The sequence below is a fragment of the Mesoplodon densirostris genome, chromosome 7, assembly GCF_025265405.1.
Source record: "Mesoplodon densirostris isolate mMesDen1 chromosome 7, mMesDen1 primary haplotype, whole genome shotgun sequence".
Classification (NCBI taxonomy): domain Eukaryota; kingdom Metazoa; phylum Chordata; class Mammalia; order Artiodactyla; family Ziphiidae; genus Mesoplodon; species Mesoplodon densirostris.
In genome coordinates, this window is record NC_082667.1 from 111,727,470 (window position 1) to 111,753,725 (window position 26,256).

General features: G+C 38.9%; 1 protein-coding gene across 1 annotated transcript; it reads left to right on the forward strand.

Annotated features, from left to right (window-relative positions):
• The first annotated feature begins 212 nt into the window (after positions 1–212).
• Positions 213–25,966, forward strand: ARCN1 (archain 1). The gene is made up of 10 exons (XM_060103817.1): positions 213–373; positions 10,991–11,254; positions 11,764–11,943; positions 12,075–12,280; positions 13,100–13,264; positions 16,927–17,092; positions 18,814–18,961; positions 19,272–19,380; positions 21,817–22,021; positions 24,013–25,966. The coding sequence occupies exons 1-10, from the start codon at positions 371–373 to the stop codon at positions 24,100–24,102; spliced, it is 1,536 nt and encodes a 511-aa protein (XP_059959800.1). The 5' UTR covers positions 213–370; the 3' UTR covers positions 24,103–25,966.
• Positions 25,967–26,256: the final 290 nt, after the last annotated feature.

Consider the following 26,256-nt stretch of genomic DNA (forward strand, 5'->3'; position numbering starts at 1 on the left):
AGTGGCTGTGAGAGCCTTATAAACTGCAAGAGACGTCGCAAATTAAACGAAGGCACTGACGAGCAGGGAAAGGACAGAAGCCAGCGGTTCTACGCTGGTGGTCGAGTTCGGGGGCCTCTCAGACACAGCCCGCGTCTCAGCCTGCGCGCACAGTCTTCCCACCCCACGGCGCCCCGCCCCCCGCCCTTTGACCCGTGCCGTTTCCGGTTGGAGACGTGGCTCGAGGCCGCCATCTTGGCAAGAGGAGAAGCGGCCGGCGCTCCTGTCAGGGGGGCAGCAGCTCCGGAGCGGCCGGTGCTCCCCTTCCCCCGACCCCAGCCCTAGCTGCAGTGGCGTCGGAGCTCGGGTGCGCCCCACCACCGCCGTCGCCATGGTAAGACCCGGGCCGGGCCCAACTCCCGGGTCCCGGCCTTGCTCGACCGCTCTCCCTGCTGCCGGCCTGTGCTGGGTCCAGAGGAGCCCCGCCCCGAGGGCCCGGAGCTGGGCGCTTCCCCCGGGCTCTGGGAGCAGGGTGGTCTTCCGCACCCTGTGCCCGACCTCCCGGGAGATCCGAGGGACCTGACTCCCGTCCCTCTGTGGTCGCGCCCACACCCCTCCCCCGCAACCAGCTGGGCACCCTCCTCTGCCGGGACCCGGGCCCTAAAACGGGCCCAGGGTTGTTGCTCTGCAAGAACCTCTTAGTGATGTCCCTTGGACCCCACGCTGTGGACCTGGGCGCTAGTGTCCAGCAGGTTCCGTGGGCACCTAGGCGCAGCAAGCTGGGCCTCTCGAGGGTTCTCTTCCGTTTGTAAAAACTCACCTCTCATCCCCGGTGTTCCGTAGGCCGTTGAAGTTTGAAATCTAAACCCATTAGTGTTCAGGAATTTTTTTTTAGTTTGTTTGAAAAGGACAAATAGAGGAAAGTTCGAAAGGAGGCATAGAACAGGAAGGAGTAACTTCTGACATTAATTTGTCACTAATTTGTCGGACCCAGGTGTCCCAGAAACCTGCCACCTACTTCTGTAGATCTTAGGTGGGTCTGTTTGTCAGTGTGGTTGAGTATACACTGTGTATAAGAGCACTGGGAAAATGTGAGCCGAATTATCGATATCACAGGCTATCTGCCTTCAGGGAGCTTGTCGTTCAGGTGAAGTGAAATGTGAATGTGGCATATCGTAATCAGATATCTCACAGGAGGGAGGAGGGGTTTATACTCTGGGACCTGTTACTTGCCTTCAGTTGCATTATCTTTGTGTTCTCATCTACTGTTAAAATTAACGTGGGTGCGAGATGGGACACAACAGTGCTCAGTCCACTACCTCTTGCTTTCTCACGACGATTTGTGGATATTTATGAAGTAGGAGAAATTTTTTGGTTCCAAACAAGCTAGTAATTTTTTTTAAGTGCACTTTATGCCCTTCAGTCTTTTGAAGGACGTTCTTTTTTTTAATTCTCTTTTTGTCAGTAGATTATTAATTTGATTTAAAGCATCTTCCTATACACTTAAGAGATGACAGTATAATTTGGTGCCAGTCAATAAGTTCTGTTCACGACCTTTTTAGATGAGAACTTGGTTGGTGGGGGGGCGATTCATGCTTGGGCTTTAAACCACTGAAAGGTTTTCTTCAGCTTCAGGCATATCAATTGCACCAAGTAGGTTTACCTCATAAAACTTTCATGTTGGACATAAAATTTCCCAAAACTCCTTTCTTCGTTTCCACTAGGAGGCTTAGTATTTGGGTAGTGATTTTTAAACTACTTCCCTTATACATCCTGGATGTACCTATAGTGCATTTCAGAGTATATTGTAACATTAAAAGCAAAATTAAAGTCTTGTATTATATAAACGAAATATAGATTAATCTTTACAAAAACCTTGTTTGTTGAAAAGTTCTTGGAACCTCATACTATTTTTTTTCCTAGTACGATTTTTAATTCATAGATGACCAGAGGGATGGTAGAGCCCTAGGTGTTGAGTGGTAAATACAAAAATATAAATTTTGCATATTATTTGGACATGTGTGCATATACATACAGTTGTGTCATGTTTAAATATGCATATGTTTCTGAATTACTTGGGACTTGGCATGATCCAGATACCTACAGATTTGTGTACTCTGGATAACAACTTAGTACATTCTGTAAGACATTATTAAGTATTTTTCTGTGTAATGTTTTCGGGTTCTATTCCTTTACAAAGAGATCCCTGGACAAAGAAGGGTCCAAATAGGGTAACATTTTGTAAGATTTCTTGGATCTAAAAGTTGTATCCAAACTTCTGAAAGTTGATTTTTCCTCAACATTTTATTATAAAATTTTCAAACATGTAGGAAAGTTGAAAGGGCTTTACAGTGAGCACCCCATGTAACTAACAGCTAGATTCTGTAATTAACATTTCACTATTCTTGCTTTATCACGCATCTAATGATCCATTCATCCCTGTAGCCATCTTTTTTTAAAAATGTGCTTTAGGGTAAGTTGTAGATATCAGTATGTAAATGTTGATTTTTGAACAATAAATTTCCTTTAGCTTTAGTTACTGAAGTTGGTGCAAAATGTCCTACACTACAAAGTCCTTCTAGAGAAATAAATGAACAAATGGAAAAACAAATGGCCTATGATGACTTTGTTATAAAATGAAGTACAAAAAAAGCATCTTTTGATTTGATCTTTTTTTCTAGCTTTCTGCAAATCAATGAGAACATGTTCTTATTTTCTTAACACTTGTCAGATATCATTATAGTCAGTTCTTTTTCTTAGTAAACTTATATTTGAATGAACTTGATATTAAGTCTCATGGTAGCCCTAATCTGTAAAATTTTTACTTATCTACAGAGTGCTGTTCTCTTATTTACTAAGTATAGGCAATGAGTAAATTTACTGTAGTGATCACATTAAATATAAATGATCACAATATGTTCAGTTCCCAAGAGTCATTTAGAAAGCTAGATTTGGGTTTGTATGGCTGGTCTACACATGATGAGGGCTGGGGGAGACTGAAATCCTACACAGTAATAACAGTTCCCAGTTAGGGAGTTATTATTGTTTTGGTTTTTCTTTTTTCTTTTTCTTTTTTATATACAATACAGCAGCTGCACAGCTATTGTATTCTTTATGTATTTTTTTTGATTGTTGTTTGAGAGGAGAGTGAAGAATGAAAATGATTTTCTTGAGTTTCTTTTGATTTACCATCTTATTTATTCTCCAAATAGAAGGTACACTGCAGAAACTGAGAACAATGTCCTTTTCTTTTTATACCCTACAGGTTTTTGTTTTAGAACAGAAACTTGTGATGAGCTTAAAACTCTCACTGAGTAACTTCAGGTTTTGGTTTTGTATGTGCTCTGTATTTCATTGTAATCTTCCCCCGATTTGATTTTATCTGTAATGACTTCATGCATACAAGAAAGACGAAATGGTCCTCTATGACAGTTGTAGAAGCTGGCCTTAATATGATCATGAATTATATATATATATCATCATTACAGTGAATTACGAGGAACAAAGTGACTGGCTAGTTCTGGAAGTGAGGAATACTGAAGCATTTAGAGGTTCAAGGAAGTCCTTGACTTTTTTCTTTAGGGAATTATACGTATTTATGCTGAATTACTACCTGTTATGCTTGGACCTCTATCACTAGTGGGTATGAAGAGATGATATGGCAGCTATCTGACACACGTATACTATACACACACATGATTTGTTTTGGTTAGTTTGCCTTCTGGTAGCTTAATATTAATGTAAAGTATGGTTCCAAAGTTTTTGTTTGTTTTGTTTTTATTTAACAAATTTAATCAGTTATACATATACATATGTTCCCATATCCCCTCCCTTTTGCGGTTCCAAAGTATTGATAGTGGGACTTCCTTGGTGGTCCAGTGGTAAGAATCTGCCTTCCAATGCAGGGGACGTGGGTTCGATCCCTGGTCAGGGAGCTAAGCAACTAAGCCCATGTGCCACAACTACTGACCTCATGCTCCTCAACTAGAGAGTCCGCGTGCCACAAATTACAGAGCCCATGAGCCGTGGAACCCACGGGCCACAGGTACAGAGCCCAGGCGCACTGGAGCCCGTGCCACAACTAGAGAGAGAAAACCCACATGCCACAACTAGAGAGAAGCCCACGCACCAATAAAAAACCCCCAAAAACCAAACTGTTGATAGTTACCACTGGAGCAGTGGGTGTGAAATGGAGGTATTGCACATTTTCTGTTGCTGTAAAGTTTTCAGATGCTTACACTTATAGAATCTTAAAGATGCAAAGGCACTTTCACATAAACCTCTATTTTCACATAAGCTAACCTCTATTTTATTTTATTTTATTTATTTAAAAAAATAATTTATTAATCTATTTTTGGCTGCCTTGGGTCTTCGTTGCAGCGCTCAGGCTTCCTCTAGTTGTGGCAAGCAGGAGCTCCTCTTCATCTCAGTGCACAGGCTTCTCATTGCGGTGGCTTCTCTTGTTCCGGAGCGCAGGCTCAGTAGTTGTGGCGCACAGGCTTAGTTGCTCCACGGCATGTGGGATCTTCCCGGACTAGGGCTTGAACCTGTGTCCCCTGCATTGGCACGCAGATTTTTAACCGCTGTGCCACCAGGGAAGTCCCTAACCTCTATTTTAGGGATATTTCAAGAAACAATTAAGTGACATCCAAGGTAACATAATTAGTGGCAGAGGCAGAACAGAAACCTAATTCTCCAGGTTTCTTTACTCAAGGAACTTTCTGATCCATGTAGTTAAAGCTGGGTAGCAGAGTGTTGTTATTTAATCCAAAAACAAATGACAGTATATTCAAAGCATTTTAAGTATTATTAAGAGAAAAGTTGTCTGACAAAGTGTAACCTAATGAGAAATTTTATTTTGTTTTTTTAAACAGTCCTGAAGAGATCATCTGCATAACTCCTGGACCCTCAGTTTTTGTATCTATAAAACGATCAAGGGCTCTTGAAAGTTTGTTTTAGGTCTAAATGCTCTTTTCCAAAAATGTAAAAAACAAGTAAAATAACTGTATAGAGAATCATACTTATTCACTCTTCCACAAAGAAAATCAGATCAAATTACAGTAGGAAAAATTAACCTACCTTTTAGTATATACTATTTTTTTTTTTTTAAGGAGATGTTGGGGGTAGGAGTTTATTAATTTATTATTTATTTATTTATTTTTGCTGTGTTGGGTCTTCGTTTCTGTGCGAGGGATTTCTCTAGTTGTGGCAAGCGGGGGCCACTCTTCATCGTGGTGCGCGGGCCTCTCACTATCGCGGCCTCTCTTGTTGCAGAGCACAGGCTCCAGACACGCAGGCTCAGTAGTTGTGGCTCACGGGCCTAGTTGCTCCGTGGCATGTGGGATCCTCCCAGACCAGGGCTCGAACCCGTGTCCCCTGCATTAGCAGGCAGTTTCTCAACCACTGCGCCACCAGGGAAGCCCCTATATTATTTTTTAATAATTGGTAAACATTTATGTGAAGGGAAGCTTAATTATTTAAAGGCATTTAAGATGAATGTTAATTTAGGGTAGGTTAAATTTATCTTGTTTCGAGCTAACCATACCTTCCAGCCATGTTAATAACTGTTAGTAACATGGATAACAGTGAATAGAAACCTGTGTCAGCTTTGTGGATCCTGTGATTGTGGTGTCTTGGGTGTTTTGAGGTTTAGAGCCATGCTTAGTGTTGGGCACTTTGGTCCTACTTTGGGAGCCTTATTCTGCTTATATCTGGATAGTGGAGTGTCTCAAAGAGAGTCCCAGAGTTCTCCTTGGGACCTACTATTTTATCCTACTGTTTCTTCATCTTTACATACTCAAATTCCCTGATTCATCAAAGCATAATTTAAATGCTGTTTCTTCCATCAAGTCATCAGTAATCTTGTGAGCTAGAAGTAATTTCTTCCTCTGAATTCCTATAGTACATTACTTAACACATTCTGCCTAGTATTACAGTTATTTATGTTTGTGTCTTATCCCTACTAGCCTGCTGCTGCCTTTTTTTTTTTTTTGAGTTATAATCGACATATAGCATATTACTTTCACGTGTACAACATAATAATTTGATATTTGTATGTATTGTGAAATGATCACCAAAGTAAGTCTAGTTAACATTCATCACTATACATAGTTACAAAAAAATTTAGTTTTTGGGGGATGCGAACTTTTGAGATCTTACTAGATTTCTTAAGAGAAGAATGCCAGTCTTACTGATTTCTTCATAGTATTCCCAGAGAGCATCTAGTGTGTATAGTGGGTGTCCAATAAATAATTATTTAGTTAATTCTTACAATAATACTGCTAAAATGGAGATTGCCACTGCCTATAATTAGCCTTTGACCATGCCCAATCAATAAAGCAAAGTGGGTGAATTGCCCCTCTACATAGCGTACACCTTTCTGGTTACAGGTTGCCTTTAATTTCCCTTTCATGTCGCCTTGATGTTAATTTTTACCTAAACTCTGTATGGTATGGAGGTGTTTTAAATTCCAGCTGCCTAAGAACTACCCTGAAACATACACAAATTGTTTCTAACAGACTTATTATTATTAGGTATGTTAGACATGGGCTTTGTATTAAATCAGCATATTTATATAGGTCTGAAGGTTTGGTCTGAGCATCCTTTCTCTGAGTAGACTTTTGACTTCAAGTATTTAAATTGTGCTGTGCTTAGTATCTTTACTGTGGCTTATTCTGTTCCTTCAAAATCTCATAAAAGTCTAAGGCGGGGTACCATACTTCTTAGGACTGTGGTTCTCGGCCCTTTTTTTTGGTGAGGAGTGCCTCTATAAGTATTAAATTTATGATGTGCTCCTATTTATTAGTAATATTTCTCACTGCATAAAGTGATTCTCCGTGGGTCTTTTGATAATTACTACTCTAGAGGATCTATGAATTCTCTGACATTATATGTAAAATTTTGTGGGGAATCCATTCGCATTATTTGAGTTTTAAAAACCTGCCAAACCCTTAAAGGTAAAAGTCCATTGCCTTGAAGTGACAAATTTTTTAACGACATGCATTTCTTGGCAAGTTTATTATTAATAATGGTGCTGTTTTACATTGTGTGTGTGTTTTACGTTTACATATTTTGTGACATAAGTTGTATAGCTTTGGCTTACAGTTTTATTACACTCATTTGGTCCTCATAATAGCTTGTGAGGTAGTCAGATGATGCTCCATTTTCTCAGAGAGGAAACTGAGGCTAAGAGAGGTTGAAATGTAACTTAAGTCAGACAGATAGTAAATAGAAGAATAAAAAGTAGAATCCAAATCGTCTCACTTCCAGTCATTTAATTTTCCTGGTATGTTAACTTGGTTCTTCACAAATTTAGAACACTATTTCTAATTCACGTAGTCTTTGGGAGAAGGAGAAACCAATGTGAGGTGATCCCAAATATAAGGGAATTCCTCATTTACCTGATGAGAATATTAAGAAAAGCTTTTCAGAATATAAAACTTTTAGGACTGTAGCACAAATAGTTAAATATGTTCTTAAAGTATTTAATAATTTACTTATACATACTGTTAAAGTTACATAAATAAGATTTTAATTGAGAAATAATTCCTTTTTTCTGTTCTTATATTCATGAAACAGGTTATCCAAATTCTTCACAAGCATCATCATCACTAGGTCTTCTTTTTGAATTACCAGTTTTTTAGAACTTTTATACGTTGAGTTTTTTGATATTTGACACTTTTCGAATTCATATATTATATTGATACTTTTGGAAATTTTAACCCATTTGTATAACATTATGACAGTTGATTTTAAAAGAAATATTTTGAGGGAATTCCCTGGTGGTCCAGTGGTTAGGACTCTGTGCTTTCATTGTCGAGGGCCCGGGTTCAATCCCTGGTTGACGAACTAAGATCCCGCAAACCTTACTTTATTTGGATGTACATGTCATACAAAGCTTTAGTGAACCAATACAGAGACATACTTGCTTATCATATTCACAAGCTAAAGCAGCAACTACCTTTTTCTTTTTTCTTTCTTTTTTTGCAGTGGTTGAAGCATGGTTTGGTTGAAACATGAACCTCATGATAAAAATTAATGTGAAATCAAATTTCTTGAGTATATTTGGTTTTAGTCTTCAAACAAGTCTCTAAGTCTCTTGCCTGGTGATAATTTTAGGTCAATTTCTTCTCTTTCGGGATTAAGGTATTATCATTATGTGTGTACCAAAATTACAGGAGTCCTTACCCTTATTTGAAGAAATCTTTCTTTGTCTCACACTATTAATTTAAAGACATGGATGGGGGACAGTGTGGGGAATATAGTCTATATATAATATCTTTGTACAGTGACAGATGGTAACTAGATTATCATGGTGATCATTTTAAAATGTATAGAAATACCAAATAACTATATTGTATACCAGAACTAACATTGTGTTGTAGGTCAGTCATACTTTAAAAATAAACAAACAAACAAACTCACAGAAAAGAGATCAGATTTGTGGTTACCAGAGGCAGGGAGTGGGGGGAGGGAGAACTGGATGCAGGTAGTCAAAAAGTGCAAACTTCCAGTCATAAGATAAATAAGTACTAGGCATGCATTCAACAGTAAGATAAATATAACTAATACTGCTGTATCTTATATATGAAAGTTGTTAAGAGAGTAACATCACAAGTTCTCATCAGAAGGAAAAAGAATTTTTTTTCTATTTCTTTTTGGCTGCACCGTGCAGCTTGCGGGATCTTAGTTCCCTGACCAGGGATCGAACCCAGGCCCTTGGCAGTGAAAGTATGGAGTCCTCTAACCACTGGACCACCAGAGAGCTCCCTTTTTTCTATTTCGTTAATGTTGTATCTATATGAGATGATGGATGTTCACCAAACTTCTGTGGTAATAATTTCATGATGTATGTAAGTCAAATCATTATGCTATACATGTTAAACTTTTACAGTGCTGTATGTCAATTACATTTCAATAAAACCAGAAGAAAAAAATGAAATTAAAGACATGGAATCACCGGGACTTCCCCGGCGGCCCAGTGGTTAAGACTCTGCCTTCCAATGAAGAAGGCGTGTGTTCAATCCCTGGTTGGGGAACTAAGATCCCATATGCTGTGGGGTGTGGCCAAAAACTTAAAAAAAAAAAAAAAAGACATGGAATCACCATGAGGTACAATTAAAATATCTCACATTTTTATATGTTAATTTTACCTCAGTAAAGCTGAATTAAATAAAATTCTGTGGCCAACAACAACGAAATAGTAAAGTTAAAGACATGAGGTGGGAGATTTCCTTTGAAAAGAATGGGTCATAACCTTGTTGCATTTTTATTCTTTTTCTGGAATCCTTTACTCCCCTTAGTATATCTTCTTGCCTCATGCCTGGGTGGTAGCAGAAACTTCCCAAGTAGTTGGTGATAGTGAAAGATACATTTCTTAACTACAAAACTGTTTATTAAAAAAAAACCCCAACTATTTATTTATTTTTAAAATTATAAATATTTTGGGGAAAGTGACTGCTTTGGGACTTTCAAGCTAGCTTATTTGCCACTCTTGAAGTAACCAACTGTAATTTTATACTCTATACCTCTCTGTATGTCTAAAGTATTTTCTTATCTTTTTAAAAGGATATAACTTACAAAACAAGATTCTTCCTGAGAGTATTTATTTATGATGCAGAACTACTTCCTTTTTTTTAACTTTTTAATTCTATACAATGTAACTTTATGCTGGAATAATTAAGGAAATTTTCAGTATAGAGTTGATAGACTCAGGAACATAAAATTGTATAACTCCCTTAAATGAGCTTCTTTCTAAACTTGCAGTTGTTATTTGGGAAATAGAGCAGTCGATAGCATTATTCTTGAGATTTCACATGAGAAAATTTGCCTGATGTTCATTGGAAGCAAATCAATCAGTAAAAATACAAATCTGTTTGGTAGAGGGAAATTATTTGTGCAGGATATAGATCAAACACTTTTTCAATATAAATTGTTTTTACCTAGCTGCTTGGAAATAAGCGCGATGGTAATTATCTCCCAAATACGCTAATGACCTATCCTTGATGAATAAGGACATTGTGTTCTCCTATAATTATTATAAAACTGTATTGCTGTTTTGAAACTATGAGAATATTTATTCAAATTGACTAACTTGTTTTTTCTTCAAGCTGCTCACCTCTAGAGGACAGGTTTCTGTAAAGCTGAGAAGCCTGACCAGTAGGATGTTGATATTTCAGAGGTTGTATCCTAGGATTGAGGCTTCCAAAATGTGTAAATAGTCTTTTTGTTACTTGTCCTTGTGAACTTTTGGGTTCCTGTACTGAAGAGACTATTAACACTGTACTTAATATTCTTACTACTCTGCTAATGGCATTTGGTCTTCTCTTCTTTGATGCTTTATTCATTTTGTTTAATGAAATGCCAGACTCTGAAAAAAAAAAAACTGTTAGTCTTGATCATTGCCCAGTGTCAAAACCTGTGTGAAACATAGAGTCATTTAGTTTTTCATTTTACAGATTGTTTGCATGTCTGGAGGTAAGATAGTGTGGGATGGGAAGGTTAATCAAAGAGCAGAAGATAAATTTAGACTCACTAGATTGGTTCCATATTCTAGGTAAAAATGAAAGGAAAGGTCAGGGGCCTTGTATAAATCTTCAGTCTGCCTGATCAGACCTCTCTTTTGGCTGTGGAGATCTCTGTTCTCCCTAGAAAAAGTTTAAGCTCTTCTTTATGGGTCTGCCAAAGCAGAGAGCAACCCAGTTTTGAGTCACAGGGGATCCATTCATAATATATGTGTAGACCTAGAAAAAACTATTGCTTTACTAAGTTTTTCTCTAGGTATGTTATTGAAAAACAGGAGTAACAGCTTCATTTTCCTCTTCTTTAGCTTTGTCTTATGAATGACATACTGTAATTAAAAGAGCAATGAAGTAGAGTTTGAAAGTCAGCATTCTAATAGTAGTCACATCACTAAATAACTGAGTGTACCATTCTACAGAAGATGTGAGGATGTTGAGAAAACACATGTAAAGAAATAATTAATTAGTACTTATTTATATGTTCCCGGCAGGTGCTGTTGGCAGCAGCAGTCTGCACAAAAGCAGGAAAGGCTATTGTTTCTCGACAGTTTGTAGAGATGACCCGAACTCGGATTGAGGGCTTGTTAGCAGCTTTTCCAAAGCTCATGAACACTGGAAAACAACACACATTTGTTGAAACAGAGAGTGTGAGATATGTTTACCAGCCTATGGAGAAACTGTACATGGTACTGATCACTACCAAAAACAGCAACATCTTAGAAGATCTGGAGACCCTAAGGCTCTTCTCAAGAGTGGTAAGAGTCCTGTAATATTGGGTTACAGTTTTTGTTTTTAAATTTGTGTGTGTGTGTGTGTGTGTGTGTAAAACTGTTTTTCCCCCAAAGCAGCTGATGCTTATCAGTTTGCATGTTCTATGCCCCCAGCCCTCATCCCAGCATCTTATTGCTACAGCTCCTATTCATTCAGCAGACACTGGGTATCCTAGACTGTAAGTATTACAAAGGAGAATATGAGAACTGCCCTTTTGTTTCCCATTTCTCTAGCAGTTACTGTAACCTGCCTTTGTGGTTCTGACACTTGTTTGGCCATATTTTTAGATAATATTCTTCAGGTAAGATTTGTTGATGTAGCCACACACATAAAAGACTTTATGCCACAGACTTGCTTAAAATACAGAGTAGCAGAAGGAGCTAATAAAGGGATTTAGGCTTATTGAAATTTGTGTATTTTAAAGGATGATAACTGGAAAACAAAACTGCTGATAAATTCTAAATCTTTCTTTTCCATTGCTCTCCATGATTAGATTCCTGAATATTGCCGAGCCTTAGAAGAGAATGAAATATCTGAGCACTGTTTTGATTTGATTTTTGCATTTGATGAAATTGTTGCCCTGGGATACCGGGAGAATGTTAACCTGGCACAGATCAGAACCTTCACAGAAATGGATTCTCATGAGGAGAAGGTGTTCAGAGCAGTCAGAGAGGTAAATAGGGTCTTCTCTGGGACAGCTGGTTTGTATATCTTTCTTTTAGGCTTCATTATCTGATTTTCCCTTTTTTATTCGCTAGTCTAGTCTGTACTCAAAGCTACATCCAAGTATGTATCTTCTTGTAGACTCAAGAACGTGAAGCCAAGGCTGAGATGCGGCGTAAAGCAAAAGAATTACAACAGGCCCGAAGAGATGCAGAGAGACAGGGCAAAAAAGCACCAGGATTTGGGGGATTTGGAAGCTCCACAGTGTCTGGAGGTAGCACAGCTGCTATGATCACAGAGACCATCATTGAAACTGATAAACCAAAAGTGGCACCTGCACCAGCCAGGTATAATCCAGTGTATCACCCAGAATGCAATCCTAGAATGGCAGATGAAGGCTGTATGCGTGTATCTCAGAGTGATATCTGATTTTTAGGCAAACTGTAAATAACGAGTGACTTGATGAAGTAAGATGTAATATTAAATTTGGCTGCATAATATGGGGATAAAGGAGAAATCTGAATGTGGTGTTTTTCCTTTTGTGTAAAAGAGAGTTCTTTTACAAATTATAACATGATCTCAATTTCCTATGAGAGTTGCCTTATTTTGGGAGAAGAGGGGATATTTAACTGTTTAAGGAACATGTATTTTTAATCTAATGTTCATGAATGGATTTAAGGGAGAATCTGAACTACCTGAAATTATGTGAAAAAGTTCGTTTGTACGCAGGTATATTTATCTGGATAGAAGGTACAAAGTTTTCATCAGATCACACATACTTATGAAAGTATACCTGTGGTCTTTGGGTACTTGAAGCTTATATGGGTTTTTTTGTTTTGTTTCTGGCCGCGCCCCTGTGGCATACATGATCTTAGTCCCCGACCAGGGATGAACCCGTGGCCCCTGCAGTGGAAGCACAGAGTCCTAACTACTGGACCACCAGGGAATTCCTGAAGCTTACATGTTAATTGTGACCCAGCTGTCAGTTCAGGCAGGGAATAGTCTAGTCACTAAACACTAGGAAGCTTGTGTTTTTTCCTTGAGGTATTCACATTTCTCTTAAAGAACAGCTTCAAGGAAAGCTTCAGTGATAGAGAATTAATTAGTTTTTAACTTTTTTAATCACATGTGTATTTTTGTGTGTATGTGTGTGTTCTTCCACTTAGGCCTTCAGGCCCTAGCAAGGCTTTGAAACTGGGAGCCAAAGGAAAGGAAGTAGATAACTTTGTTGACAAATTGAAATCTGAAGGTGAAACTATCATGTCCTCCAGTATGGGCAAGCGTACCTCTGAAGCAACCAAAGTGCATGCTCCACCCATAAATATGGAGAGGTAAGTAGTAACTCTTTCAGTAAGAACAGACCACATAGTATTAAAAAAAAATTATCTCAATGCACTGTAAATCTTTTTGTGTCTTAATTTTTCCAGATTTAAAACACTTAAAGAGTATATTCTAAACAAGGTCCTACTGTATAGCACAGGGAACTGTATTCATTATCCTGTGATTAACCATAATGGAAAAGAATATGAAAAAGAATATATATATATGTATAACTGAGTCACTTTGCTGTACAGCAGTTAAGCACAACATTGTAAATCAGCTATACTTAAATAAAAATTTTTTTTAAAAAGCACATTCTAGGTATTAACATGAGGTCTTCCCCCCTCCCCCCTTTAAACATGATTGGGGGCTCTCAGCCATCTGTTTTCTATTAAGTTTAGAACTTACCTTTCTATCAACTCTGTGGTGGCTAAATTAAACAAAAATAACTTTTCTTTGTGCCTAGTGTGTGCTTTGTCTCTTAAAATGGAGTGGAATTAGAGGGCTAGAGCTATGATTAGCACTATACTATATTTTGGCATGTCTTTTTCTAATTAATTTTTTTAAATTTTAACTTTAATTAATTTATTTTTGGTTGCATTGGGTCTTCATTGCTGCACGTGGACTTCCTCTAGTTGCGTCGAGCGGGGGCTACTCTTCGTTTGCGTGCACGGGCTTCTCATTGTGGTGGCTTCTCTTGTTGTGGAGCATGAGCTCTAGGCACCTCGGCTTCAGTATCTGTGGCACACGGGCTCAGTAGTTGTGGCTCGCAGACTCTAGATCGCAGGCTCAGTAGTTGTGGCACATGGTCTTAGTTGCTCCATGGCATGTGGGATCTTCCCGGACTAGGGCTTGAACCCATGTCCCCTGCATTGGCAGGTGGATTCTCAACCACTGCGCCACCAGGGAAGTCCTTCTAATTAAGTTTTAAGGAGGACAAAATTTATAAATATCTTTAGTAGCAAATAATGTATTATCTTTTGCCTTTTAAGTATTTGAACCCAGTATAGAATATTTTGATTTGTCTCTTATCTCAGGACTGTGGTACTGTTTGGTAACATTTTTAAGTGGTAGTTATCAAGTTCACATATTCATGACTCAGATTTCTTGTTTTGAAGCCCAGACCTTCTACTGTTACTGATGGTTTTGAGGTCAAGTGAAAGATGAGTCTGGGAGGATACCTCTATCAGGTGTGCATAAAAGAGGAGTATGTTGTATGTCTTATTCTGTATGAAATGAACAGGGTTACGTCGGGTAAATCTCTTAAATCACTAAAGCTCCTGTGCTATTCCTAGTAGTTGCTTTGAGGGAGACAGAGGCTTGACACTATTTTAATAAGATGTTGGAGACCATCATGTACTAGAGAGGACTTGAGACTCTTTTCTGAATGATGAAATACTTCTTGAGCATGGAGCAAATGCTTGTGAAGGTAAATGAGACCCTGCATTGTCTTAAGATACATTCCTCTGTGGTCTTGAGTCTCATGCCTTTGTTTCTGGGAAGGCTTAGAGGTTAGAACAGAACAAAGTAGGATGCCAGAATAGTCTTTTTAAGCCTCTGCAGTTTACCCAGCTAAAAATAGTTTTAGTAAGGAATATGGATAGATTGTACTTAATAATTGCCCATAGCAGTAGCACCTTTATTTTACTTATTTTGAAAACTAGATTATACATTCATGTAGTTCAAAATTCAAAAGGTTCAAAGGGTATTGAACTAAAACTTCTTCCTCCTGCCCAGCCACGCAGGTTTCTCTTTTTGGAGGCAACTAGTATTAACTAGTTTTTTTTTTTTCAATTAAAAAAATTTTTTTTTAATTTAAAATTTTTTGGCCACGCCTCATGTCATGCAGGATCTTAGTTCCCCAACCAGGGATTGAACTCGCACCCCTGCGGTGGAAGCGCGGAGTCTTAACCACTTGGATGCCGGGGAAATCTCAATATTAACTAGTTTTTGTGTGAATCGTCCAAGAAGGATAGTCTATGTATAGATGAATAAAAACATGATATAATTTCTGTATTTCTCCTTTTTATACATTAGTGGTGGCATACTAGACACATTTCCAATTGCTTTTTTCACTTAATTATTTCGAAGACAAGAATTTCCTTATTTGAAGCTATAGAGACATGACATCCAAATGCAGTACCTTACCCTAGTCTGGATCTTGTACTACTATAAGGGGCATTATTAGGTCAACTGACAAAATTGGCATATGAATGGTAGATTAAAGTATTGTGTCAATGTAAATTTATGAAGTTAATAACAGTACTGTGGTTACGTGAAAGAATATCCTGTTCTTACAAAATACACTCTGAAAATGTTTAGGGGTAAAGGGCCATGATGTATATATTCTGCCTGTAAATGGTTCAGGGAAAAAAGTAAAATATATTTATATAGAGGGAGTGTGCAAATGATAAAACAAATGGGATAAAATGTTAACAATAGGTAAAAAGGTTATACATGGGGCTTCCCTGGTGGCGCAGTGGTTGAGAGTCCGCCTGCCGATGCAGGGGACACGGGTTTGTGCCCCGGTCCGGGAAGATCCCACATGCCGCGGAGCGGCTGGGCCCGTGAGCCATGGTCGCTGAGCCTGCACGTCCGGAGCCTGTGCTCCGCAACAGGAGAGGCCACAACAGTGAGAGGCCTGCGTACCGCCAAAAAAAAAAAAGGGTATACATGTATTTCTGTTATAATTTTAATTTTTGAAAATTTTTTCAAATAGAAAGCTTTTTCAGTTGTTCCTCTTTTTTTTTCTAATTGCCCAGTATTCATTTTTGTGGATTTACTTTTATGTATTTAAGTAGTCCCCCTATTGACAGACATTTGTTTCTAAACTTTTGCTATTACAGACAATTCTTCAGTAAATAACTACTACATTGTTTTGCACAGGTGAGAATTTATCTGTAGGATGAGGATTTGCTGAACCAAAGGGTGTAATGCTTTTATTTTATTTTATTTTTTAGGGATAAAGGTTTTTTTCCTTTTTTTAATTGAAGTATAGTTGATTTATAATGTTATGCTAATTTCTGCTGTACAGCAAAGTGACTCAGTTATGCATACATATATATAATATATACACATTTTAAATTTTATTTGTTTATTTTTGGCTGCGTTGGGTCTTCATTGCTGTGCGCGGGCTTTCTCTAGCTGCGGTGAGCGGGGGCTACTCTTCGTTGCGGTGTGCGGGCCTCTCATTGCAGTGGCTTCTCTTGTTCAGAGCATGGCTCTAGGCACGTGGGCTTCAGTAGTTGTGGCATGCAGGCTCAGTAGTTGTGACTCACGGGCTCTAGAGTGCAGGCTCAGTAGTTGTGGCGCACAGGCTTAGTTGCTCTGCGGCATGTGGGATCTTCCCGGCCCAGGGCTCGAACCCGTATCCCCTGCACTGGCAGGCAGATTCTTAACCACTGTGCCACCAGGGAAGTCCCCACATTATTTTTTAATATTCTTTTCCATTATGGTTTATCCCAGGAGATTGGATATAGTTCCTTGTGCTATACAGTAGGACCTTGTTGTTTATCCATTCTAAATGTGATAGTTTATATAATGCTTTAAATTTTGGTACATATGGCTGCAGCACCTTTAAATAAGTTGCTGATGGCTAATCACCATTAAACCCTGGAGAAAGGGAGTTCTGGTTTTTACCTGTCTGAGCAGATTTATCATTCTTTCTCTGCAGTGTGCACATGAAGATTGAGGAAAAGATCACACTAACCTGTGGACGAGATGGAGGATTACAGAATATGGAGTTGCATGGCATGATCATGCTTAGGATCTCAGATGATAAATTTGGCCGAATTCGTCTTCATGTGGAAAATGAAGACAAGAAAGGGGTGCAGCTACAGGTGTGTAGAGGCTTTTGATAAGGGAGTATTAAGGCTTTTGTCTACCTAACACAGTCTTTCTCAGCTGGAGTTCCTTGTGTGAACCATAGAACACAGAAGATTATTTAACTTATATAACTAGTGCCATTCTAGATGCATAGGAAAGAAGTTAATTTATTACCTATGGTGGAAGCCTTGAATTGATAAATGCCTTCCCAAGCCAGTTGGGAATGATTGGCAGCAGCTGTATTAGTATGGCCTTTTAATACTGGAATTGAGTGAAAGGTCATTTTGAAATCTAATAAATGACTTCATACTCACTAACAAAGGTACAAAGAGACGCATATTTGTTACTATTATGCAAAGAGTAAATTCATTTAGGATATTGCTTGAAATATAATTTAGAAAACAACAAAGTTTTAAAACTTAATAGGGTGGCATTTTATTTTATTTTTAAATTTATTTATTTTATTTTATTTTATTTTTGGCTGCGTTGAGTCACTGTTGCTGCACACAGGCTTTCTCTAGTTGCAGTGAGTCTTTGTTGTGGTGCACGGGATTCTCATTGCGGTGGCTTCTCTTGTTGCAGAGCACAGGCTGTAGGTGCCTGAACTTCAGTAGTTGTGGCATGCAGGCTCAGTAGTTGTGGCTCACGGGCTCTAGGGCGTAGGCTCAGTAGTTGTGGCGCACAGGCTTAGTTGCTCTGCAGCATGTGGGATCTTCCTGGACCGGGGCTTGAACCCCTGTCCCCTGCATTGGCAGGCGGATTCTTAACCACTGCGCCACCAGGGAAGCCCGGGAGGTATTTTATTAAAGCAGGTTATGACACTAAGTTTACTCATTCTGCTGCTATATAAACTGCCAGTGCTTGCTTTGTTAGCTGAAGGGCAATATCTAATGGTATATTTGAAAAGTACATAAAATTCTTAAAAATGAATATGTATGTTCCACCTACCTGGCTATGTAAGAGACCTTCTTTATATTATTACAGTTGTTCTTGTTACAGTTTATTTAGATGGTTGATCTTATATCTCTTGTCACGAGAACAAAGCCTTTTCAGCGAAGAAAGTGGTTTTGTCTGCGTTTTATTCCACTCGTAACCAGCACACAGTTGTCTTTTGGAAGTAGTGCTTATATTATTTGACAGTAGCTTTGCTGGCTCGTAAAGTCTATGTAGTCTGCTATCCAAAAGTTACTTCTTTTTCCTTTTTTCTCCTAATGTGACTTCTTTTAAAAAGATCAGTCCATCTTAGTTGGCCTGAGTTTGAACAACTTTAGCTCTTTAGGCAAAATTGCAACTAAGCTTTCCACAGAGCTTTTCCATCTCCTGTCTCCTTAGTATAAGGCCAGGACTGCTATGTGACACAGCCAGCTGATCAACGTCTGACCCTGGTCTTCTATTTGGCAAGCTTGGCCTCACCATCAGGCTGCTCCCTATGAAGTATTTTTGTAAAGGACTTGGTTAATGGTCTTTTAACTTTTTCAGTTACAAAGTTACTAACTTGTTACTTACAAACAAAATGGCTTAGAGTTGAAATTACTTTATTACTATTTTTTAAATGTCTTAAATCTTTAAAAGTCTTTGAAGGAGGGAAATCTTTCTTCAAAATCAAAAATAATTGGAAATTTTTAGGCACCTTGTTTTAGATGTTTAGATTATGGGCCATGTAAGAACAAAAGGAATTTATTTCCTGTCTTATAATGTCTGAACCTCAGAAGTTTTCTTTCCCTTCTCATTTCAGACCCATCCAAATGTGGATAAAAAACTTTTCACTGCAGAATCTCTAATTGGCTTGAAGAATCCAGAGAAGTCATTTCCAGTCAGTAGTGACGTTGGGGTGCTAAAGTGGAGACTCCAAACCACAGAGGAGTCTTTTATTCCACTGACAAGTAAGTGCCTCTGGCCAGTCCTACTAAGCTAGACTGCACTGAGAACTAGAAATAGCCCTGGCTTGTACATTCTTCGTTGCCACAATTCTTTTTGACAAAATGACCTTTCAAAAAGGACTCAGTGCTATATTTAGTGTATTTTGGTAATAAGTAGCTTAAATTTTAAATACCTTTAATTTTGAAACCATTATTTTTAGTAGTTTACACTAGGATGTTTAAGGCCTGCAGTTGTCAGTTTTGATTTGCCATCTTAACTTTCCTCCATTCTTTTTCTAATGTTCTAATATATCTGCTTTGCTTTTCTCTTCAGTTAATTGCTGGCCCTCAGAAAGTGGAAATGGTTGTGATGTCAACATAGAATATGAGCTACAAGATGATAATTTAGAACTGAATGATGTGGTCATCACCATCCCACTCCCGTAAGTACCCCACATAATCATTTTTTGTATAGCGAGCTTATAGAACTAGTCTTTTGGAACTCATTTTGGAGGCAGCACTTAGCTGGCCATCCATTCTAAGATATTTTGTTTCTCATAAAGGTCAGTTGTGAAAGAAGCCAGGTACAAAAAGCTGCATACTTACTATGTGATGCCACTTATAAGACATTCTGAAAAGGTATTACTCTTGGAACAGAAATCAAGCATTTGATTGCCAAGGGAAGAAGCATTTGATTGCAGAGGAGCACAAAGGAACTTTTGGAGATGATGGAAGTGTTCTATGACTTGATTGTAATGGTGCTTACAAGTTACATTTGTCAATGCATTGAGCTGTACTGTATTAAAGGAGTGGATATTACTGATTTTAAAGCCAAGCAAGCAAAGCTGGTTATATAGTTCTAGGGCTGTGTTTTCAGATATTGGTCTTCAGATTGTTCATGTAGTAATGAAGGTTTCCAGAAGGAGGAGCCAACTCTCAGTCAGACTTTCTCTGCTTTGTTTTGCAACTCTTAAAGGAATTGAGTCTGTCAGACTGAAGTTTTCTTTTTTACTTTGTTCTCTAAATTTTCAGCTGAAGATGAGATTATGTTTTCAAGGGTACTATTCTTGCTGAAACAAGGTATCTACATTAGTTTCAGTAAATTTTCTAAGAGCTTTATTGAGGTATAGTTGACGTGATAAACTACACATATTTAAATTATAAAGTTTGATAAATTTTGGCATGTATGCACCATCATCACAACTAAGATAACAAAAATATGCATCCCCCCCAGAAGTTTAGTTCCGGTAAGTTTTTGATGTGTGCTTAAATGGCCTACTTTCTAGGATCATCTGGAAATACTCTCTACTTTAAGTTTATCTCCTCACTAGCATTTCTAGTGACTGAACTATTATTACTTCACCATTGAATCCCTGCTTCTCTCCTCTGCCTTTCAGCACCCCCATGATTAAGTACAGGGCTTAATTATGAATACCCAGTAAGTGAATTCTTAGTGTGTCTATACTATTAAATTGCTTGGTTATTATTACAGAGAAAATGGTTCTAATTTAATCTGTAGTTTTGTTCAAATTAATTTTAATTTAATTTGAATTAAAACTAAATCTAATTTATTTGTAGTTGGATTCAGGCCTTTACGTGGCCAGGTCTGGTTTTAGTCATTCTTATTTCCATTTTTAAAATATGCTTTATTACCAGTATCCCCTTTAATGGGCTAACCATCTTATTCTTCACAGCTTGGTTATTATTTCAGAACAGTAGATGGCTGCCTTGAACCATTGTGAGACTTGGGCGTTGGTGACAGGTGTGGGTTTTATTTTGTCAAGATTTATTTTACTAGACTATTTTTAGGATGCCACAAGTTTTAGGCCTCTCCATCTACCCTATAATTGTGGTTGTGGTGGTTTCCTGTGTCTTAGTTCAACTTTGCAATAGTCTCCAGAAGAGACCCTTAGACAGCATTTTACCCTATTGTCTAGGACTGATCAAATTAGAGGATCTCAGAATCAGAATTGGAACAAGGGCAAAGGGAAGAAACATATATACAACTGGGACCATAAAATTGATAGGGAAGAGTTAATTGTGTTATATCACCCTTAAAGTTTTCTTTGTCTCCCTTATTTACCCTGCCTTTAACGCAAACATTGGATGTCACTGGTGAATTAAAAGATGGTAAATTTAGAGTGTGTAGGAGTAGCTGGCACTGCCTGTCAGCCATGTGTGGGGATGCACAGTGCGTCCTGACTAGCCCTGGTTCTCCTGCAGACTAAGGACAACCATGTAATGTCTCTCTTTCCCATCACGTTCACATTTTGCCCAGGGGTAATTGTGCTTTCACTTATCAAATAAAAGTTCAGTTACTGGATTATAAATCAAATAAACCCACTGGCATCAACTACAATAAGTTTTAAAACCTTCTAAAATCTTTTAAAAACATCCTCTCAAAGGTCCAAATTCATCTCCATTCTAAATAACCACATAATGGTGTTTAAGTTCTCCCCCACTGTTATTATCAACCTGTTTTCCCCCTCATTGGCATCTATGAAGAGAGCTACACTATGTTAAAATTCCATCATGACAAGGCAGCAAACCATTAGTGCAGTATTTTTGGAAATACATCCCACTTTACACATTTGTCAGTCTCAGTCCCCTGCCAGCTCCAGATCTAGTCCATAAGTTGGAGCAGCCCGGGACTATGTTTGCCCATTACTTATGGTTGAATATATCTGTACCTACAAAAGGAATGAATGAGACCCTTGGCCAAGGTTAAGAGTCCTTGAAGTTATCAGGGAGTCTAATTTTTTCTAGGACTATATAAAAGTGGGCAGAATTTGAGGAGCATAATCAAATTTGGGGCTGGTTTTCCTTGGCATAGTTCTGGCTCTGGACAGCTAACTTGACACGGATGTTTCTTGTGACAGATCTGGTGTCGGCGCACCGGTGATTGGTGAGATTGATGGCGAATATCGACATGACAGTCGACGAAATACCTTGGAGTGGTGCCTGCCAGTGATTGATGCCAAAAATAAGAGTGGCAGCCTTGAGTTCAGCATTGCTGGGCAGCCCAATGATTTCTTCCCTGTTCAAGTCTACTTCATCTCCAAAAAAAATTACTGTAACATACAGGTACCCCTGTTTAATAGAAAACTTATACGGGGAAAGTGGTAGGACAGCTACCTGATAGGCAACATGAATTCATGGTCAGAGCAGAACTCAGAAAAGCTGATGTCCCCCGTGGATTCCACTGCTGCCTCATTATATAATCTTGGTCAGTTCTTCCCCTGCTTTATCTCAGTTTTCCTCTCCAGATCAAAGTAAAGAAATTGAATATGACTACATATAACAGTACTTATGGGTTGTGCAAGACTCATATCTCTTAGTTGCCTGTTTTTTTTTTAATAATCTCATGTATCTTAAAATCCATTTGCCAAAACACGCAACACATGACTTAGTAATGCCTTCTGTATTGTCACTTGGTTTGATCCCAAGGAATGAAAGAAAGTTTCTTTGAAAGACAAAATTACTGCCAAAAAAGGTGATTCTAATACAAATAGATACAGTTTTTCTGTTCTTTTATGTCACAGCTTCCCTTCATTAATACGGATAATCATAAGCCAATTCTGTTGTAAACCTTGTCCTTAAGGTAGGCAGGCAAAGCAGGGGAAATCTCTGAACAGTTTATTTATTTATTTATTTATTCATGCATTCATTCATTCCGTGCCATGCATCTTGTGGGATCTTAGTTTCCTGACCAGGGATTGAACCCAGTCCCATGGCAGTGAAAGCACTGAGTGCTAACTACTGGACCGCCAGGGATTTCCCTGTGAACTGTCCTTCATATCATTATTTTTAACTCTTTGTTCTTCCAGCTTTCAAATTACATTATAAGCACCGAGTTTATATTGTTATCTTTCCCTCTGACTTGTTGATTTGCTTGTCATTCTGGTTATCTTCCCAGATGGTCTCTGTCTCTCCTGAAAGTGCTTGGGAAGTTATAGTTTCATCTGCTGGATAATTTCAAACAGCAGTTCTCCCTCTCCCTCTCCCTCTCCCTCTCCCTCTCCCTCTCCCTCTCCCTCTCCCTCTCCCTCCCCTCCCCTCCCCTCCCCTCCCCTCCCCCTCCCCTCCCCTCCCCCTCCCCTCCCCTCCCCCTCCCCCTCCCTCTCCCCCACTCCCTCTCCCTCTCCCCCCTCTCTCCCTCTCCCCCGCCCCACCGCCTCCCTCCCCGCCATCTCAGTTATTGGCTTAACCCCATCAGTATTGGGAGCACATTGTTGAACCCAAGACGTTTTCCTGTTATTGACCATTTGAAGAACAGGACAGTATAATTGCTCTGTCAGAACCTCACTAGAAAATATGAATCAATGGTTTAAGTTTTGTGTTGGTGCCATTACGCGCACCATTGTTACAGGTAGCTCATTAAATTGGACATCTATTATTATTAATAAAGAGAAATCTCAGGACTTCCCTGGTGGTGTACTGGTTAGGACTATGAACTCCCAACGCAGGGGGCCCGGGTTTGATCCCTGGTCGGGGAACTATATCCTGCATGCATGCCGCAACTAAGGAGCCCGCCTCCCGCAACTAAATACCCAGAGCAACCAAATAAATAAATACTAAAAAAAAAAGTACGTTTAAATAAAAAATAAATAAAAAGAAATCTCATTAGAAGGACCCAGCCATACCTAGAAAACGAATATGATAGAACAACTTAGTGAGACTGAGAGCAAATTAAACAAATAATGTTGAATTGTTAGAATGTTGCATTTTGGATCAAAATGTTAATTGATCATCCTGATAGAACGTCTATGACTTTCATAGGTTTTATAGGGCAGGGCCTGGGCAGTGGCCACTCATTCTGGACCTTTTACTTAATATTAATACCACTCTACATGTCATCCCAACAGTTGTCTTTTCTATCTAGAGAGCAGATTAATCATGTTGGTGGGGAAGAGTGATGCTGTGAGCTGCAGTTGTGAATTGAACTTTTTTAGTATTTCTGAGTTGCTTTTAATACTGCTTTAGGAGATTTGATCTGTTCTGTACTGAGAATTTAGCCAGCACCTTAAAGACCCGCTGTCGTCCTGCTTTACCTTACTCTCTGTTTGTTTTCCTAGGTTACCAAAGTGACCCAGGTAGATGGAAACAGCCCTGTAAGGTTTTCCACAGAGACCACTTTCCTAGTGGATAAGTATGAAATTCTGTAATACCAAGAAGAGGGAACCGAAAAGGAAAAATTTCAAATTAATAAAGAAGAAGCCAACAGTGGCTGAAGAGTTTTTTCCAAACCTGCAAGCCATTGGAGACCGTTTTTTTCAAATACAGTGCACGATTCTCTGAGCGCAAGGACCCTCAACTCACCCTCAGTGTTTCAGTGTCACAGAGACATTCTCTGGCAGAGAAATGACACAAACATAAAGGGAAAGGCTGCTGATTTCTTTGGCAGATTTTACTGGCCAGCAGGAAAGCAAGCTCTACAGAGAATGCCCCCAGTAAACACTTTGTCCCCCATCAGCTAAGTTGTTTTTTATTTTAATCCCTAAATATATTTCATACTTTGTTTTTAAACAGTTTTCTCTGCAGAAGGTTTTAATCTTTCATACTCCTTTCCTTTACCTTCAGTTTTTTTCTTTCTATATATCCAATCCAGCCCTGAGATAATCTGCATATAGGCACTATATTTGGCACTCCGGGAACAGGTTGATCTAATCCATTCTTGATTTCTGGACTATGCAGGTGAACTGCTTGAGGGGTAGGGGTTCTAGAAGTTAAAAGATAAGGATGTCTTATCCTTTTCCTGTATCTATTCATCCCTCCCTTCCTTTGCCAGGCTGTTTTCCTTGCAGGCTTGTTGCTCTGGTTTAGAACAGTAGTGTGAATCCCACTTGTGTCAATATTAAAGACAGCTGAGAAGCAGCTTTCAAATGGTATAGCCCCCACTTCAAGGTGTCTGGGAGGAGAATGGTCATGTCCAGTTAGGGATTTCACACCCACAGGTAATCATGTCTGCTGCTGGTGCTACCCAGCCTTCCATTCTCCATATTTTGGGTACTTCAGCTAAAACATGATAGCTAATGGTCTTTGTAATCCATTCACATTCCTGAGATTCACCACCTCCCTCTTTCTGAATGTTCTCTGTGTCATCAGTTTTTTCCTTTCTATCAGACATGAGGTTATGATTTTGGAGGCTGTAGGTTCAGTGAGTCTTTGTGCCAATCCCATTGGTCCTGAGCTATCAAGGAGCCTCCATTTTCACCACCAAGTTTTTAGCATTTCAAGATGCAGCTGATTATATTGCTGTGTAGGCATTGATATACTCTATTCTAGCCTGCCCAGCATTTTTTCAGCAGCCTTTCTGTTCCTGTGTCTGAAATCCTTCCTGTTTCTCCCCTAAGCCTTTTCTGTTTAGTGTCATCATGTAATGGTTGTTTCTCAGCCCCATCTCATCCATTACTTCTTCAATGGAGAAGACTCCATCAGCCAGCCCAGCGTTGGCTTTTAACCCCGTATTGCACTGGGAGTTGGTGGAGTTGCTGCCAGGCTGCAGCCACAGACAGGGGGAAGAGACAGATGACAGTAGATGACTTCCTGCACTTTGAGCTGGTTGGAGAGTACGACTCCCACTCTGAACAACATCTGGCCTTCCTTGCAGAGAGTGTCCTGTAGTTGAAGCAGAGCAGTCACACACAAATGGCCGTGGACGGAATTGTTTGCCAAAGAAACTTCTGGCCTTTCCCTTTCCCTTAACTGCATCAGGGAAGAGTCCTTATCTCTAGCTTGGTTTCCACATAAGGTTTTTTTGAGGAAGGGGACTGGAACAAAAAATCTGTCATGTAGTTAAGTAGACAAGAAATCTTATTAATTCAGTTTTGTTCGGGAGTTGTGTGTCCATATGATTTTTTTAAAGTGAAGGTTAGTTTCACAAAAACTTTTTTTTCTAAAATTACTTTTGGGGTAATATTTAAAATGAGAGAAGTTTTGTAACCCTGTAAAATACATAGGGAATATAACATTCCATTGTACACAAAGAAGGCAAATTCTTTAATCAAATAAAAAGTATTATAAAATGAATGTTTTTTAGACTGTTGACTCTCTCATACTTTGGTGTCTTCTCTGGTGTCTTCAGAATGCTGTAACAGGATCTAAGATTAAAAATTAATGATATGTTTCTTTAAGAGGAAATAATCTCTATCTGAGAGTATTCATTGCCTTTTCTCCCTATTACAGGTATTGTGTCTTCTTGTGTATTTTTCTACATTTGAGCATATACACATACACATGCACTCCTGACAGTGTAGCTTTTGAATTTGATGCCACTTACGGGCTTTTGATCTTAATTTTGTCAGAGCCAGTTGTAGAGT